Below are 18,639 nucleotides of genomic sequence, written 5' to 3' on the forward strand. Positions count from 1 at the left end.
GGCCAAGAGACACTCATGGTCATTCATGGGCAGGAATGACCTCCAGGTGCCACGTCTGCCCACCTCTACATCCTGTGGCAACCAAATTCCACAAGCTTACGCTGCCTTGAGTGAGGAGTTTCACAAAAGACCCCTGAATTCTGACCAGTCCTTAAGTGAAGAAAGAAATGCAAAGAGAGGCTGAGTAGATTTCACTGTTTCCCAGCATCTTAACAAAGCATCAAGGACCAAGTGTCATCACCCAAGGCAGCCCACCTTCCCCCCCTCCCGTGAGCAACATCTGGATAGGCCAAAACCTCCCAGTCAAAGCCAGCAAGAACAAAGAGAACAAGGCAGACCAGCCCGCTGGCAAACGGGGCACATGTGAAAGGAAAACCCCAGTTCCAATGCTCATAATTTGGAGAGAGTGGGGGCATTAGCACAGCATTCAGTTCCCATTCAACAAAAGACTGAGCCGGGCGTTCAGTGGCGTGTGCACAGAGATGAGGGGTGCTGATGAGACCGCCATCCCTGTTCTCTCCCCAACTCTTATTATCGGAAAAGCACCTTACACTCTAATATTGTGACAGTCCCGTCACTCCGTGTTGATATGCGCGTTCCCCCTGGTAAGTAGAGTCCTGCGACAGGGCCACGTCGATCTGAGATTTGAACTCGTCACCAAGGTAACTATCCTGAAGAGAAAAAGTGGGAGGAAGGAGAAGAGAGATTATTTTCCAGTTGAGAGATTTAAGTGGGAGTGGGGAGAGAGAGAGAGGGAAGACCAAAGAGAATACACTGTCGAACAGCTCTTACTGTCAGGAAGTTCTTCCTAATGTTTAGGTGGAATCTTCTTTCTTGTAGTTTGGCTCCATTGCTCCGTGTCCGCTTCTCTGGAGCAGCAGAAAACAACCTTTCTCCCTCCTCTATGTGACATCCTTAGAGGAGGGAGAAAGGTTGTTTTCTGCTGCTCCAGAGAAGCGGACACGGAGCAATGGAGCCAAACTACAAGAAAGAAGATTCCACCTAAACATTAGGAAGAACTTCCTGACAGTAAGAGCTGTTGGACAGTGGAATTTGCTGCCAAGGAGTGTGGTGGAGTCTCCTACTTTGGAGGTCTTTAAGCAGAGGCTTGACAACCATATGTCAGGAGTGCTCTGATGGTGTTTCCTGCTTGGCAGGGGGTTGGACTCGATGGCCCTTGTGGTCTCTTCCAACTCTATGATTCTATGATTCTATGAATAGCAGAACGATTCACTTTAAACAGGCAGTTCAAACAGAAATACAATTTTAGTGCCAGGTGGATGCATATCTCATACTTACCTGTGAGGCAGAGAGTGGAAATGCTCCTGACCTCCAGTTCAAGGAAGGGGCCATTTCTTTCTGACCTCAATTCACCTCCAGAAGTGTTGCTGTGTAAATATCTCTGCTCAGATACACAATACACCAGCACCTTAAATAAGTTCCTTTACCTGCGACAGCTCCGGCTGGGACAAGCCTGGCTGGCTCATCTGAGACGGCTGGCTCATGGAGATGTAGCCCTGAGTCAAAGGGCCCTGAGAGAAGGGCTGGGAGACCACGTCCTGGCTGGCCTGGCTGTTGGGGAGGTTTGACTGACCGGCCCCTGGGATCCCAAAGCGGTTTTTCTGGCGCCCACCACGGCTGGTCTTGCCTTTTGGGTTCCCACGTCCTACAAGAGAAAACAAATCTCAACACAGAGAAGGCACTCATGCAGTCAGCACGACCCTGGGGTGCCCTTGGGAGAGCAGCCAGGCTGGAAAGTGGGCAAAAAGCGTCCTCTGTATCTGATAAATATATAAACCGTTTCACTGTATGAAATTAATCCCAATACAGTCTGTCTGTCAGTATGCCTGTAATGTGCTTATAATTTTGTACACTGCCCTGATAAAGGGTGGCATATAAATTGAATGAATAATAAAGTAAGTAAAAATCTATGTAGTTATTGATAAGGAATCACAACTAATTGACTGGGATTAATTCACTATATTTAAGCAAGACTGATAAAAGAGAGAGCTTCTCCATGCAGTGCATAGTTCAGTTATGGAACTCTCTCCCACTGAAGAAGAAGTGTGTATCTTCAGTATCTGAAGAAGTGTGCATGCACCCGAAAGCTCATACCAAGAACTAACTTAGTTGGTCTTTAAAGTGCTACTGGAAGGAATTTTTTTATTTCTCCCACTGGAATTAGTGATGGCCACCAAGTGGGATGGCTTTAAAAGAGATGACTATTGATAGCTAGTAGCCATGATGGCAAATGCTCTGCCTCTGCGGCTGGAGGCAGCAAAATCCAAAAACTCAGCTTTCACTACCTCTTCAGTTGACAGACAATTGGGTACCTCAACTCTCTAAAGCAGTGGTGTCCAAACTTTTTCAAAGAGGGCCAGATTTGATGAAGTGAAGGGCCATGGGGGCCAACTAAAGGGCCAACCAAAGTTTTTGAGCTGTTTTTTAGGGTTGGAGTTAGTTGTTGAGCTTCTTTTAGGATTGAAGTTGTTGAGGTTTTTTTTAAAGATTTTACCCCAGGAAATAAACAGGGGCCGGATTAAACCAACCAGTGGGCTGGATTAGGCCCCTGAAAAGGACTTTTGACCAACCTGCTCTAAAGTATCTGGCCTTGTAAGCACCAAAAGACAACTAAAGAAGCCTGAATTATTCTCCTGGTTGTCCTCAAGCAGCAGCAATAAATCTCAATGTAAACTCAACTGAGGGAGGATGCCCTTCCATCAGCTCACAATATGGATTGCTTCTGCCACTGGTGTGTACATGGAGGAGTATCTCCACCCCCCATCGTCCAGTCCGGACACTGAGGTCCAGCACCAGGGGCCTTCTGGTGGTTCCCTCACTGCGAGAAGTGAAGCTACAGGAAACTAGGCAGAGGGCCTTCTCGGTGGTGGCGCCTGTCCTGTGGAATGCCCTCCTGTCAGACATCAAGGAGATAACTATCTGACTTTTAGCAGATGTCTGAAGGCAGCCCTGTATAGGGAAGTTTCTTTAATGTGTAATGTTTTATTATGTTTTTATATATGTTGGAAGCTGCCCAGAGTGGATGGGGCAACTCAGCCAGATGGGAGGGGTACAAATAATAAAATTATTGTTATTATCAAGAGACCTGCCTGATGAGGTTTTTCAGACACGCACTGCTGGGAGGATGGAAGAAGCTGCAACCTTACCCCAAAATCCCTCCCCACCCCCTTCCTTGCAACTTAGCACTTCAGAAGTCATACAAGCCATGGGAGTGCCTGTCTGTGCGGCACAATCTCTTACCGGCAGCAGGCCCATTGGCCTGTCCAAAATAGCCAGGTGGAGGCATGGGAGGCATCACCAAGTTGAAGGGGATGGGAATGTTCATGGCGGTGACATGGCTGGGCCCGGCACTGATCATCCCGATCTGGTCGTGTGTTTGGAAGTACATGTTGGAGGGCCGGCCTGAGGGAAGAGGGGGGAAGAGCTCAGAGGGAACAAGTCCCAAGACAGCAAGGAGAGGGAACAGCAACGCCGCAGGCACAAGGCTCTCTTCACCAGGCCTTTCAACCCACCACAGATACATGGTCCATGGAGGTATCAGAACAGCTCTGGAGTCAAAAGCCGCCTCTCTTTTGGACCGAGGAGAGATCCCCCTGCCCGGGTTCTCTCACCTTGGCTGCTGCGATCATACACCGATCCAGGGATGATAGCTTCACGGGCATCGTACATGGCAGTTGTCATGAACCGGGCTCCCTAAGAAAGGGGGGCAGAAATTAAAGACCACTTTAAAATATGTTCACACAAACTGTTTCTGATGGCTCACAGGAGGAAGAACTTTCTGGAACTTTCTTTCCTTTAGCAAAGAGGATGGCTTTTCCCTGCCTGCCAATCACAGAGGCCTTCCGAGACCCTGCTCCACATTCTACCACCAAGAGAGGCATGCCTGGTGGGAACAGAAGAGGGACAGGTCCTTATTGGTGGCGGCGCCACAACTGCAGAGTTTCCTCTCAAAGAGGGTGGATCAGGTTCTCCTCTGGCGTCTTTTCAGGCAGATGGCTCAAGGATTGCATGAAGCTATTTGGATTTGATATCCCGCCTTTCACTCCCTTTAAGGAGTCTCAAAGCGGCAAACATTCTCCTTTCCCTTCCTCCCCCACAACAAACACTCTGTGAGGTGAGTGGGGCTGAGAGACTTCAAAGAAGTATGACTGGCCCAAGGTCACCCAGCAGCTGCATGTGGAGGAGTGGAGACTCAAACCCGGTTCCCCAGATTACGAGACTACCGCTCTTAACCACTACACCACACTGGCTCTCTCTTAATTATTTGTGTTCTGCTCTGTGTTGTGGATTGACTTTTCAGCTGTTTCACCTTGGCTTGCTTTACTAATAATAAACTGGATCATTTATTATTATTACTGTATTATTATTATTACCACCACCATCACCCCACTGCAAGGTTGTTTACAGATCCAAAAGGCAGGACGTTTGGGAATGGGAACTCCTTATGGGCAAAATATTTCAAGCTGTTTCCCCTCCCCTTATTTCGCCTTTCACCTGTCTGAAAAGACCTGGGCAAAAGGTACTCCAAAAGTTGCATCGCTGAGTGTGAGGCAGCTGAACAGGTTTACTCACATGGGAGGGGCAGTTTACAGCCTCAGCAGTTCTAGGGTGCTGGAGAAGGGCAGTGAAGCCTAATCTCTAAAGCAGGGCACAGGTGTAGGGTGGCACTTACGGGGTTGATGGTATTGACCAGCTTCCGAGGCTTGCTGAACTGCATGAGGCTCTCGCGGAGGTTGTTCAGGGGCCCCTCGACCAGCACTTTCTGCTCCTTGTAGTAGTTCAGCAAGTGGTTCCAGAGGGGCTGCTTGGAAAGCGCTTTCGGGTTCCCAACAATGATGACACCATACCTTAAATGAATGAATGAATGAAGTCCACACCAAAGCACTGCCGCGTAGTTCACCACCTGGTTGGCACTCAGAACCTACCAGCACCCTGCGGCCACCCGAAGGACCACTTGCAGCCGTAGGAACCTGCCTGAGTGCTCCACTCGCTGTTGGGTGCCAATCTCCATGGCCTTTGCCTTTTGATTCCAGGCAGGTGAGGGGTGTTCTCAGTTGTGACACCCTGGTGATAGTTATACTTCTCTCCCAGGGGGCACTAGCCTGGTGTCCAGCAAAGAGCCTCCTATTTGGCTCAGGGCTTCCTGGAGGTTGGTTCTCGTTGGATGGCTTAAATTTAATATTTAATCTTTAAAGATTTCAGTACTGCCCTTCATCAAAACTGATTCCAGGGTGGTGCACTAAATTATGGGCAGAACGCTGAAGCCCAATAAGACACATGAGTGAAATATAGCAGATTATAGATTCTGGAATGGTAGAGTTGGAAGGGACCCTGAGGATTATCTAGCCCAACATAAACAAATTAAAAAATGCCTGCATAAATAAAAAATTTGCAGCCTGGTCCCAAGAAGTTTGCAAAACAGGCATCCGCTTTAGGGAAGTGGGCCCCTCTCCTGGGCTTCTCTCACGCACTGCTGATTAGGAAGGCACTTGGAGAAGGACCTCAGGCAATACATGCTGCTCTATTGCATCTGCTAGATTTAAATTCTCCATTTCAGGCTTTCTCAGCTGGAGAACTGCATTTGTGTTGTCATGATTTTGCAAAAGGCGCTCTCAAGAGTTTGCTAGCTAAGGAGAGACATGAATCCAATTCATGCAGAGCGCAGTTTATAATAATAATTTTATTATTTATATGCCACCCATCTGACTGGGTTTGGAAACTTAAAGGCCTTAACACAACACTGCTGAACTTCTACGCAAGACTGGCCTGCACAAGCCAGTTGGTTTATTATCAGCTCAGCTGTTTGTAGCTTGTACCAAGCCAAACACAGAGAAAACTCACTCCAAAAAGCCCATTGTTTTCCCCATCCTGACTTTAAGCAGAAGGGTAAAAAAAAAAGTTGCAAGTGACCTGCACCTTTCTCCCCTGCTGCACAAGAACATAATTTCCTTAGCTAGATAGAAGCAAAGGGCTCTTTGGGACTGGCAGACATAGCTGTCTCACACTCAGTGGCTTCCGCTGTACCTTGCTCTGGTGAGAGCCACATTGAGACGCCTGGGGTCATTCAGGAAGCCAATGCCTTGATGCTCGTTGGCTCTAACACAGGACAGGATAATGAAGTCCTTCTCGCGCCCTTGGAAAGCGTCAACGCTGGCTATTTCCACTTCCTGGGAAGGGGACAGAGAGAGAAAAGGACTCTGTTAAAGCACGTTCTAAATGACTCACATCTCTAGAGAGTTTCCTTCAGAGAGTGATGGTTATCCAGGAAGCATTATATGATGTCCACGTGGTTCCCCCTCCTGAAAATCAATTTCAAACTACTTTCCAGTCCTGGGGATAATCTCCTGCCTTGCTCCCACTCCGTATTTGGGGAGGGAGGCTAATATACCTAGCTGTCCATAAATTTACTGCTATGCAAGTTAGCGATTTCCTGGCTACACAGTTGATTAATTCAGCTGCCTTTCCCTTCCTTAAACTGGAGGTGGCAAAGAAGGACCACTGAGCACAGAGCTCTCCAACACAAGTATGAGAAGGAGCAGCCCACTCTCCATATAACTCTCTTCAGCAGGTGAGGCTATACATTTGCGGAAAGTCCTGTTTGGTACTGTGCTGTATGGTATAGGGGGGTCAGGTTTCTATGCACCCTGCCTCCATGTGAAACATTTGCAAATACAAGTTGGGTTGCTCTGAACCAGGGAGAGAGGATGGGCTTAATGCTGACTTGGGAAGGTTGCACGAAGCCCAGAGACAACACAGGGAGAGCCGTACCTGGTAGAGTTTGGTGTGCAGAGAGCCGCTGAACTGCATATACTGCACCAGGTAGGAGCGCTGGCCCTCGTAGGGGGTGATGATGCCAATCTGATCTGGCTTCGCACCAGCCTTCAGCAGCTTGGTGGTGATCTTCTCCACGTTGGCGGCCTCCGTCCTGCAGGGGGAAGCGAGGAGTCAGTCCCTCCCCTTGAGCAGTGCCCAAGAAACAGTCTCCAAGGTAACCAGAATGCCTCAGAGCTTGTTCAACACCATAAATCTATGTATAATGGTTTATCCATTAATTATGAAAAATCTAAAATTTTAGTCTTTGAAAGAAGATTCTCCCAGTCTCAATGGGTGCTGGATGGCCATAACCTTGAACAGGTAAAATACTTCAGTTACCTAGGGCTCACATTCCATCATACAGGATCTTGGAAGCACCATTGGCAAACCTCCCTTCAAAAGGCGGAAATTACAAAGCTAGCCATACATAGATTCTTCTTCACAAAGGGCGGCAAATATGTTCCAGCAGCCTTAAGGGTTTTCAACACAAAGCCCGTTTCCCAACTCCTGTATGCAGCAAATGTCTGGCATAATGGGGGCCTGCCAAAGCTAGATGGCTTTCAGGCAAAATTTATACGATCTCTGCTGCAGGTACCTAACTGCGTCCCTAACTCCGTACTTCTGTTGGAAGCTGGTGAATGCCCAATTTCAGCTAGAGCATGGTGGGCTGCCCTAAAACATTGGCTCAGGATTTCAGTGTTTAATCTAGGGAAGGGTCTGTACCAACATTTGACCAATGAGGAATTTGTCAGCAAATGGCAGAAAACCATGGCTAAAAAAGCCACCTCTATTGGTCTGTCTCTCCCCCCCCCCAACTGTATTACCTGGGCTATGAAGGCGCCCAAAAGGTTTTAAAGCAAAGATTATGGGACAATGCACACAGTGACTTGCGATCTCGGTCACACACAGTCTGTAGTCCACTGGCAGCAGAAGTTCAATATGGGAATGTCTTTGAGTTAACATCTTACATCAAAAACCTAACAGTACCTAACTATCGAAGGCTTTTCACCAAAGCCAGACTGAATGTATTCCCCTCTGCAGTGCTGGATGGTAGGTTGAGAGGAGTTCCCTACCAGGACAGACTTTGCTCGTGTGCTCAAGACATCGATTCCATAGATCATATTTTGTTACATTGTGCGAAGTATGAGCAGGCCAAGGCTGAACCGATACTACCCTTGCTGGTGCCTTTCCCGGGAAAGTCAGAGGCTCACTATGTCAGGTTCCTACTGGAAGACCGGACAAAAGCTAGAATGTTGGCAGTGGCAAAGTTTTTATCGGTGGTGGCAAGAACAAATGAGCCCTATATTCCAAACAAAGTGCTTGATTAACCTGGAGGTAGACTGTATGAACTCTGTATTAATTTGTCATGTTTTGTTGGGTCTCTGGACCGTAATAAAGATTGATGATGATGATGTGTGTAATGCCCAAATTCACTCTGCTACAAAGATGCAAAATGTTTAAGTATTTGTTTTAAAGAAAGTAGCAAGGGAGGAAAAGAAAAGTGCATCCGACAAAGGAAAGGGCACAACAGAAGCTACATGTGGCACATTTCTGGGCATTATTCAGGTTGGAATAATGGGCCTGGGCGTTTGCAGGGTATCAGCCACAACCCCCAGACGTCCTATTCCAATCCTACTGAGTAGAGTATTCAGGCACAAATGGAATTAATTGACTGGCTCCCTCCCTTTCAAGGTTCCAGGCCACCTTCAGCTCACCAGAGAAAGATCAAGCTACCTGGAATAGTCTCCATTTGACAATACTAATCTTTTTTTTGGGGAGGGGGCCGGCGGCGACTGTATATGGGTGAGAGATGCCACTGCTAGACCATGTCCTTCCTGTCCGCTTCCCACCCTTTGGACTGCAGAACTAAAATGCTTGGCCTCCATCACTTCTCCAGCCTCACCTCCTTCACTATGGGATGACCTTGAACTACCGATCCTATCTTTTTAGAACTGTTTTAACAGTCACGCCTTTTAACCGGCTTCATTTATTGCGGGCTATTTTAATTAAGGATGCTTCAGTTGCTTTGATGGAACTGTTATTGGGTATTTCAATTATGTATGGATTTTATAGCTTAATATTAAGTTATAAAATCCACACATAATTGAAATATGTCGTGTTGGCATATAACTGGTGTATAAATTAATGAATAGTCAAGAGAGAGAGAGATGTGATGTTTGTCCAAGCAAGGCATCCACACATTCTGTCCCAGAGACTTGGCTGGACACCCTTCTCCTCTTCCCCACATGACTTACCTGTTCAGGTAAGAAGTCCCAGAACTTGCAATCTCTTCTTGCCCTTGGGTCACATAGAAAAACATGGGCTTGTCTGGCTGGGGCCACTGGAAGTCAAATCCCTTCTTCACACGGTCCGCTGCAGAGCGACAGGGAAGTTGCGTGTGTTAGCGTATGTTTCTCCTGTGGAGGCCTGAGTCTTCCTTTGGGTAGATCAGTGGTTCCCAAACCATTTAGGTCACTGCCCCCCTGGTCCCATAAACTCATCCCAATGCCCCCTACCCTATAAAAAGCATTGTAGTGCTTTGCACAACACACTAAGGAAGACTGTAACATACCAAACAGCAACAATTAACTGCATATTGATTCAAAAGTATTTTATTTAATTAAAAAACAAAAACCCTGATGAACTTGAACCAGTGAGACTAGCTTTTCAAAGTCCAATAGCCACCTACATCTTCAGTGCTCCCTGCCTCTTAGTGCCTCCCCTGCTAATCCCACCGCGGAAGGGCAGTACATACTGCCCCCTTGGGGAAGCACAGAGCTAGATCCTAGCCTTAAAATGGAGTCCTTGATTGATATGAAGCGGTGGTGTTCAGTGAAATTTTTCATAGGGGAACAGTTAGAGCCAAAGGTGCCAGCCTGTGAGGGCGATATTGGGGGGGGGGGCAACGCTGCCGTGCATTAAGACCTCATCTTCTGCCCTAAGCCAAGCAGAAGCTTCTGACAGAATGCTGGAGCCCTCCCGCGTCCTTCCCAGAGCTGGGTGGGCTTTGGGAAGGTGGCAGGAGGGCTCCTGGAGCCTGACAAGAGCACTGTGCCTCCCTCCAAAAGCCGGGCAGAAGTTTCCCAGGCTTTGGGAAAGAGGCGCCAGGTTTAATACTCTGATAGTTTATGGGGAACATTTAGGAGACTAGCCTAGTCCCCCTATTACACTGACTGTACACCACTGATTTGAAGCTACAAGGCCCACTTAGAGGTCCTGAACAGGACACTGCCTGGCACTCCTGCTGGCCCCCTCCATCACCTGCAGGTGCAACCTCCCCCTGCCCCTTCTTACCTGCGGTGACACCATTCTGAAGAGACCCCTCATAAAAGATGTTGGATGGGAAAGCGCTCAGGGCTGGGTGCATACGGTACTGCACCTGCAGGCGGATGGGCCTGATGCCCAGAACCACCAGCCGCTCAAAAAGCGACTGGGACAGGCCTGCTTTCGCCGCCTTCTTGCACATCACAACAGGGCCAAGCTGGCAGTGGTCGCCCACCAGGATCAGCTGGGGAAATGAAGCCCAAGGTCAACAGGAGGAACCGCACACATGAGCGTGCACACACAAACAGCCAGGCCAAGCCCCTGCTCCATCCCTAGAAGGTTGGAGGTGATGGCCTACAAAAGGGAAGGGCAGTTTGGGGATCTAAAGTCTGCTTGAGGGAAACTTCTAGCTTTCTGAGGTCAAGCAATTAAGGCGCTGAAGTTGGAGAATTATCTGCAGAAATACCCACACCCCACCCACTCAAGCCTTTCCATCAGCAATCCTCCTCAGCAGTTCCACCTCTGTTCTCTACAAGCCTCCAGAACTCTTGGGATTTCCCTTCCATAGCTTGCATTTCCTGCTCCTATGGACACAAGACCTCACGGGCTGTGAATGCTTTAAGTCTTCTTCCCAAAGGCTTGAAATGCAAGCATTTAAGACAATGCAGGAGGGCTTTAAAAGCTCACACAGACCCAAGTTGCTTGATATATAAAGATGGTGGCAAACACCGGAAGAGAGTGTTGCCTCCGCCCCACTTTTGAGCTGCTTGAACCTACTTGCTTTGCCCCGAGGACAACTGGCACCATGCACTCTGGCTCCGTGGCCTGGGTGCTCTCGTCAATCAAGATGGAGCGGAACTGCATCTTCGCCAGTCTTGGGTCCCCGGCTCCCACACAGGTGCAGCAGATGACGTCTGCATTCTGAGGGATGAAGCAGCAAAAATTCAGGAGCTACAAAACTATCTACAAAAGGAACACAGGAAGCAACTTCTACATTAAGACCACTGCTCTGCATGGAAACCAGGTGCTCTGCACAGTGCTATGGCCCTTTCCTTAAAAATAAAACACCCCAGTTCTCAAAGTTCTGTTTAAAGGGGGTGATTTTAATTAGGAACACAAGAAGCTGCCTTGTACCAAGCCAAACCACTTGTCCATTTGGCTCAGTACTGTTTATAAGGACTGGAAGCAGCTCTCCACAGTTTCAAACAGCTGTACCTGGAGAAGCCAGAACCGAGTTGGACTTATTGCACAGCTTAGCTATGATCCTTCCCCAGTCCTGCCTACAGCCAGTCTTCAGCATTATGTGAGGGGTTTTGTGTGTGTGTGTGTGTGTGTGAAATTTCTGTTGCAGCCTCTGGGATTATTCATTGTTTAAGGTAGGGTCATCCCTTTGCTGTTACAGAACCGATGTTGAAAAAGGAGACATGTCAGCCTCCTGAACACAAGTAGCACACCTGGTCTGACCAACAGTAAGCAACAGCCCTGTATAAGAGGTAGGAAAAAGTCACCATGAGCAACTCCCGCTCCGCCGTCCGCTTCAGGGCCCGGTAGCGCTTCTCATCTGCAGAGGACAGTTCCCCAGTCTCGTCTTTCAGCTGCTGCAGCTTCTGGAGCTCAGGCATGCTGAGGATCAAACAGACATCTCTGGGATGCTATATAATGTTCTGGTTACAAGATCCCTGCTTAAGGATCCTATACTCCACTATTGAATTTGGTGACAACGCACTTCCAAAGTGGCTATGAATGGACATCAAATAAATATTTTTAAAAATAAATCCACATAGTGGCTGATGAAAAATAAAGGCAGTATTGGCAGTGCCATTAAGTGAAGCCGCTAGATTATTTTTTTAATAAAAAAACCCACCCATCTCTGCACTCCCCAGAAAAAGGAAGGCTGATTTCTGGCTCAGCAGCAATGGGATGAGGAAGTGCCTTACCTATCCATGTTCCTGATCTGGTTATGCAGGGCGAGGAAGGAGACGGGGGAGTCAATGGCCTCACGACTCTTTGCACACAGGCGCACCACCTTCAGCCCCGTCTGGTGGATCTTCTCAGTCAGCTGGTCCACGGCTATGTTGCTCGGGGCACAAACCAGCACGGGCCTTGGAAACAAATGAGACAAACAGCAAAAGATGAAGCCAAATAAAACAAACCCCTACAAAGAGTTCTTCCTTCTTTATCACTGTAGGCGAGGGCTAAGGGTTAACACTGGCATCAGCTCTGGAACCATGGATTTCACGCTCAGAAGACGCTGAAGTGGATCAGGCACTCCATTAAGACCTAATCAGAGGCTGAAGTTGATTGTCAACACTGGCCAATGCTCTCTTGGGTTAAGGGTAGCAGAGGCATAACCCATAAATGCAGTCAATGTCATCAGAGGGGAATTTATGCATGAGAAGAAACTGAAAGTCTGAGAGCCAGTGTGGTGGAGTGCCAGCCGAGGAGCTGGGAGACCAGGGTTTGAATCCCCACTTGGCCATGGAGCTCATTGAGTCACATACTGTCTCAGCCTAACCTACCTCACAGTGTTGTTGTGGGGAATAAATGAGATGAGGGGAGAACCTTGAACTCCTTGCAGAAAAAGGTGAGATAGAAAAGCAATCAATCTATTTATCAATCAATCGCCTATACCAGGCTGTAACTTCCAGATGGGTGCTAAAATTATCTCAACAGCCCTTGAAGTGCTGCACTCTTTTGACCAAGAAGATTCAAGAGCAATCTCTGCTCCTGCTCTTACCCATTTCCTTGCCTAGCCAGATGGTACACAATGGTGGCCGAGGTGACAGTCTTGCCTGTTCCGGGAGGGCCCTGGATGAGACTCAAGGGACGCTGCAGGACAGTCTTCACAGCATACACCTGGGAAAAGAAATTGCATTAACTCCACACGGGGGAGCACTGTTTGCGAAACTGACACTGGAAGCTCTTGGACCCAACTCCTGCCTTTGCTGTTGGGCGGGATAAGGTTACCTGAGAATGGTTGAGGTCAGGAAGTCCTTGTGCTGTGAAGCGCTTCGGCAGCTGACATTTGATAATGACATCCTCCACCTCGTGACCCAGGAGCTTGTGATAGATGTAGCCAGAGACGGAGGTTTCATCCACAGCAAAAGTCTTGAGGGCACTCTGCATCCTGATGAAGAGGTGGACGCACAAACACAAACCAGGTCATCCCTCACGCATTTATGCAACCGGCTTCTCAAGACAGAGAGAGACGCTGCCTTCACCCACCTGTCAAAGGAAGTCGACTTCCACACAAAGTCCACTTGGAAGTTGTGGGTCACTTCCACGGGAGCTCCGACACTGCTCCTCAGCTCGATCGCAATTTCGTCACCGTAATCTTCAAAACCTCGTTAAGTAGCAGTTTCGTGGAACAGTTGCAAGCTTCTTTTCAGAGTCCCACCCCACCTCCCACCTTCTGCCCACCACTACCTCTGGGGACTGTTCTAGTGCTGCAAGTCTACAGAGAAGGTGTCAGCTGAAGGCACACCACCATTTCAACTGCCCAAGCTAAGCTGGATATCCCTGCTAGTTGCCTAGATGTGGAATCAGCCTGGGAATGGGCTTTGACCTCCTCCTCAGAGGAAGAATGGAGGCACAAGTATATGGATAGTGTGTGTATGTCTGTGTGTGTGTGTTTTTTTACACAAACCATAAATTGAAACCTTTTGCTTCTTTTGTGCCACCAGATAGACACAGCTGTTCTAAGGGAGCACAGGAAGAGTTGTTCATTCTCTCCCACAATTCTGCTTCAAATGCCAGGCATTCAACATGTTCTAAGGGCTCCACTTGACATAATCTCAACTGTGCAATTGAGATGTTGGAGTCCGCCTTTCATGAAATTAAAAGGATACTATCAGGAACTTTAATCACGTGGCCGATTCCTTTCCACAGCGGGGCCAAATCCCCTTTGTACCTCAGGCAGATCTCATCCCCCTGCATCAGGCGCATATCTGAAAAGAGGAGTTAGAAGCTTTCAGTTCTTCCAAAGCAAACACCAATTCACTGTTTGTGAATGTTAATGGTGTTCAGAGTCTGCCAATCGAGAGATCCTTGAGCCAGACTTCCTTTACTGATTTCCTGTTCTTACCTGAATCCGTCTTTGGCAAGGTGAAGTAGGCAATCCTTTTCTTGTTCAAGCCCAGATCCCATCTCACAGTGATGTTGTCCTGTGTCTAAACATAGAGATATTCTAACTTTACTAACACAGACAAAAAAGGTACTCAAGAGCAGACCTGGCCCTCTGCTTCCTGCCTGCCCTCCCTAGCACTGCACAGCTGGCTTGAACAATCGCAGGAAGGGCTGCTAAACCAACCCTGGCAACGCTTCAAAGCTAATGCTGATTTAGCAGTTGCTGGATCCCTAAGAGGAGCTACCTTTAAGGAAAGAGGGTGGGCTGATGACTCCACAATTTGTCAAAACTGTTCCTCTTCCGGGGAGAAGCAACTGAGCCTTCTTCAGATCCAGCCCTTGCCCTACTCCAAAGCAACTGTTGTGCCCACTGGGCCATGCCATTTCAAAGTGGCTGCATCCTCCTTGGCCTGAATCTTACCTGGGACTCCTTCAGCTTCTTGTCGTAGTCGGCCTCAAGTTTGACCAGAGGCCCAAATATGTTTTGGTACTGATAAGCATCCTCGTATCGGAGGAGGACGTGCTGTGGCTCTTCGTCGACGCCAGGCTTCTCCAAGTCTTCGAGGGTGGCAGAGGGGTTCTCCTGCAGTCACAAAGAAGAGGTGGTTAAATAGAACAGACCAACTACAACCCTCCCATCAGCTGGTTTCAGAACGGGTCTTCCTAAATCAAGACGGAAAACTAATGGAAGGTATTTCCAAATCCAGCCATTCCAGGATGCAACTGGATAGCTCAGTTGGTTAGAGCAGGGTTGCAGGCTCAATCCCCGTAGGGGACAGCTGCATATTCCTGCATTGCAGGGGGGGGGTTGGACTAGATGACCCACAGGTGCCCTTCCAACTCTATGATTCTATTATAAACACAGCTAAGTTGGGGTAGGCTGACTGGTGGCTTTGGTGAATTTGCAAAGTTTGTCTATTTTGACTACCAATTGTGTCTTGTTGTAACAAAAAGAAGGTGTTTCATGAAGAGACAGGCTCTCTCTGTTGGCAACTGCACAAACATGCCCAAAACATTTTAAGAAGTCTGCACCCAAACAATCTTAAGATCTGTGCTATGGCAAATACTGCAAGCTGTGCTCAGTTATGCAGATTTGTCCAACTTCTAATATTGTGCTAGACTGAACCCACAACTCTCAATCTTATTCAGTCTCCTCTCTAGATTTCTCACAGATTTCAGCTTCAGCTTCAAGCCGTAAACCCAAGGCTTCGTACATTTTCCAAGCTGTATGGCCAAGGCCTCAGAAAATGACGAAGGGACCTGGAGTTGTCAGGAAGCTGAATTCCACACCCAACAGCACACCCCGATACAGATCTGCTTATCCCCTCCTGGGCTCTCTCGGTCGTCCCTCTGCTCTCTGCTGCAGACACTTCCACACACCTTCCAGAGCTCTTCCAGCTTGTTGATTTGCTGGGCAGTGATCTGACGCGCCCTCAACTGCTCCTGCTCGGAAGGGATTTTGACCAGCCAGGAAAGGAAGCAGCGGTCTTGAATCAGAGGCTGCCACTGAGAACTGTCCCAGTTGATGTCCTTCAAGCTGCTCTGACTGGCACAAGGCTGCCTGTATAGTCAAGATAGGGGAGAAGAGTTTTATTAGACAGGCACACGTAGGGGATAAAAAGAGAATCAACAATATTTTTTTTTAAATGCTTTCAAAATCAATTGCCCATTAAGACTTGAGACCGACCAGCAATTTGCTTCCAAAATAAAGAGAGGAAATGTCTCACCTGCACAGCAAGACGACCACAGAGTCTGCCTTAGCAGGGATGAAACCCAGGAGGAAGACGTTGCGGCAGCCACAGTTGTAGCACTCCAGGACCGTCTCACCCAGAGGGCCATCCTTGTGCAGTGTCACTTCCTTACATTTGGCTCTCACAAGGTGATTCACAATATGGCTGGCAAGACACAGAAGAAAGGCAGGCTGGGTTGAATGGCAATTTGGTTTTCCTACTGATGTAAAAATGCAAGCAGGAGCATGGAAGGATACCTCTGATTATCAAGGGAGAGCTTTTATACCTACTCTGTGCCACCTCATGCCTGGGAAATCTTATCAGAAGTCCTGGTGTGTGTGTGTGTGTGTGTGTGTGTGTGTGTGTACAGTGGTACCTCAGGTTAAGTAATTAATTCGTTCTGGAGGTCCGTTCTTAACCTGAAACTGTTCTTAACCTGAAGCACCACTTTAGCTAATGGGGCCTCCCGCCACCGCCGTGCTGCCAAAGCACGATTTCTCTTCTCATCCTGAAGCATAGTTCTTAACCCGAGGTACTATTTCTGGGTTAGCAGAGTCTGTAACCTGAAGCGTATGTAACCTGAAGCGTATGTAACCCGAGGTACCACTGTATATGGATGACATGGGGGGCACACTGGTTTTTCAGTCCAAATTCCAGGTTTTTAAATATGATGTGGACATACTGCTCTTTTTTAAAAAATGTTGTCAAGCAGTGTATTTTATTATATTGTTGTAATTCTTTATCTCTGGCACAGGCAAACTCTGGCCCTCCAGATGTTTGGGAGTACAATTCCCATCATCCCTGACCACTGGTCCTGTTAGCTAGGGATGATGGGAATTGTAGTTCCAAACATCTGGAGGGTCGGAGTTTGCCTAAGGCTGCTTTATCTGGATTAAACTGTGTGAGCAGCCTTGATGGCTTTTCTGCTTAAAAGTCAGCAAGGAAATGAACGGTGACGTGTAACAGTACATGCATGAGACACATACACACACAGCGTGAGAAAAGATCTCACATCCAATCCCAGCCACCTTATGTAGTACTGGGCGATGTGAACTAGTGACCTGGCTCACGGTGTGAGGCAACCGCCTAAGGTTCGTATCCAGTGTTCATCCCACTCAAGAACAGACCCAGAATGCAATGGGCACGACAAACTTCGGCCCACTAATTTCAACAGGTCTACAGTGAGCAGAACGTAGCTCGATACAACCCCAATGCTTCATGCCATCACCACTTCTGTGGCTGCATCGCTCACCTGCCAGATGTATTCCCACGCCCATTGCAGAACCACTTCTTGCTGGTGTTGCAGTAGACGACGCAAGCTGGGTCATGGATGCCACAGTAGCTAAGGAAGAGGACACATTGTTAGGTTTTGCTTCAAAGGCATGGCAAGCCAGGGTGCTTTCCCTTTGGTTCTCTCTAGTTCAAGTTGACCCAGATCAAAACCTCCAAATTTGGTTGGGTTGCACCCTTGCTTCACCTATTATTATTATTAATACCCCGCCCATCTGGCTGTGTTTCCCCAGCCACTCTGAGAGGCTCCCAACATAATTAATGAGAATTAATAATAAAAAAGTGATAAAACATCAGACATTAAAAAACTTCCCTAAACAGGGCTACCTTCAGATAGACCTTCTCTCCATGCTGCTGAGAGCTGGCATTAAGCAATACAAGTCCCAGTTCTGCTTTATGACACCACAATGCAATCTGCTAAGTCGTCACAGGACATGCACATTGTCAGAGTGTTGAATAAACCAGCATTGAAAGAGAAATGCTGCAGCATCTGAACAGGGTTCAAGAAACCTGTGGCAGAGGCCAACAGCTGCCCATCTGTGCTCTCTGGCAAAAGTACCAAGAACGCAGGAAAATAGGGTTTAATTGGGATAAATAAAGAGGGTGCACTGTTTTGCATGAATAGAACACAGCAGTTTAGCTAGAAAAGTCTTCAGAAATCTCAGAAATGCCACTATCACCACCTTGTCATCTGAAAGACATCCTGGAATGCCCAGGACTCCTAACTTATATTGCTGCATGGACACAAGAGGATTATTTGTACAAAGTGTGTGGTTAATTCACATGAAGGTTTAAATAGAGGCGAAAAAGGCAAGTGAGAGGACCTCCTCCAACCAACAGAGCCATTATTTGCCCACATGTGGCTCCTAGACTCTGCTTTGAATTTTAGATTATGTCCCCCCCCCCACACACACACAGTCTTACCTGCAAGCATGCAGTGGAAGGTCCTTGGTGTAGTAAGTGTCTTCCTCGTCTTCCTCAAAATTGAGTTCAGCAAGGAGCTGGCTGGTCTTAGGCACATTATCATCCACTGCTCCATTTTGCAGGATGCCGTCAGGCCCATTCACCTAATGCAAAACATGGACAGGGGTCAGCAAACTTTTTCAGCAGAGGGCTGGTCCACCGTCCCTCAGACCAGATTAGATTTTGAAAAGAAAAGAACGAATTCCTATGCCCCACAAATAACCCAGAGATGCATTTTAAATAAAAGGACACATTCTACTGATGTAAAAACAGGCTGATTCCCGGATCATCCGCAGGACGAATTTAGAAGGTGATCGGGCCAGATCCAGCCCCCGGGCCTTAGTTTGTCTACCCATGGACTAGATGTTCATAGAAGAGCGAGCTAGGAGTGATGAAACTGCCAAATGTCAGGTGCACATGAACAAAACACTTG

General features: G+C 47.8%; 1 protein-coding gene across 3 annotated transcripts in view; it reads right to left on the minus strand.

The window, feature by feature from the left end:
- Positions 1-18,639, minus strand: part of UPF1 (UPF1 RNA helicase and ATPase) — a 31,388-nt gene that overhangs the window by 3,280 nt on the left and 9,469 nt on the right. The window contains exons 2-23 of one of the 3 annotated variants that reach the window (XM_081177631.1): positions 18,168-18,310; positions 17,206-17,295; positions 15,951-16,118; positions 15,604-15,784; positions 14,645-14,806; positions 14,183-14,267; positions 13,947-14,045; positions 13,324-13,432; positions 13,066-13,225; positions 12,836-12,954; positions 12,036-12,200; positions 11,607-11,721; positions 10,876-11,019; positions 10,129-10,342; positions 9,090-9,207; positions 6,790-6,946; positions 6,046-6,188; positions 4,694-4,868; positions 3,633-3,714; positions 3,262-3,423; positions 1,449-1,666; positions 552-671 (exon numbers count right to left, since the gene is read on the minus strand). In XM_081177631.1, the coding sequence (XP_081033757.1) occupies positions 555-671; positions 1,449-1,666; positions 3,262-3,423; positions 3,633-3,714; positions 4,694-4,868; positions 6,046-6,188; positions 6,790-6,946; positions 9,090-9,207; positions 10,129-10,342; positions 10,876-11,019; positions 11,607-11,721; positions 12,036-12,200; positions 12,836-12,954; positions 13,066-13,225; positions 13,324-13,432; positions 13,947-14,045; positions 14,183-14,267; positions 14,645-14,806; positions 15,604-15,784; positions 15,951-16,118; positions 17,206-17,295; positions 18,168-18,310 (3,126 nt within the window). In that variant the 3' untranslated portion in view covers positions 552-554. Of the gene's footprint in view, positions 1-551; positions 672-1,448; positions 1,667-3,261; positions 3,424-3,632; positions 3,715-4,693; positions 4,869-6,045; positions 6,189-6,789; positions 6,947-9,089; positions 9,208-10,128; positions 10,343-10,875; positions 11,020-11,606; positions 11,722-12,035; positions 12,201-12,835; positions 12,955-13,065; positions 13,226-13,323; positions 13,442-13,946; positions 14,046-14,182; positions 14,268-14,644; positions 14,807-15,603; positions 15,785-15,950; positions 16,119-17,205; positions 17,296-18,167; positions 18,311-18,639 lie in introns of all 3 variants that reach the window. The other 2 variants (XM_081177630.1, XM_081177629.1) reach the window with 2 other exon arrangements.

Source organism: Podarcis bocagei, assembly GCF_964188305.1.
Source record: "Podarcis bocagei genome assembly, chromosome: 18".
Classification (NCBI taxonomy): Eukaryota; Metazoa; Chordata; class Lepidosauria; order Squamata; family Lacertidae; genus Podarcis; species Podarcis bocagei.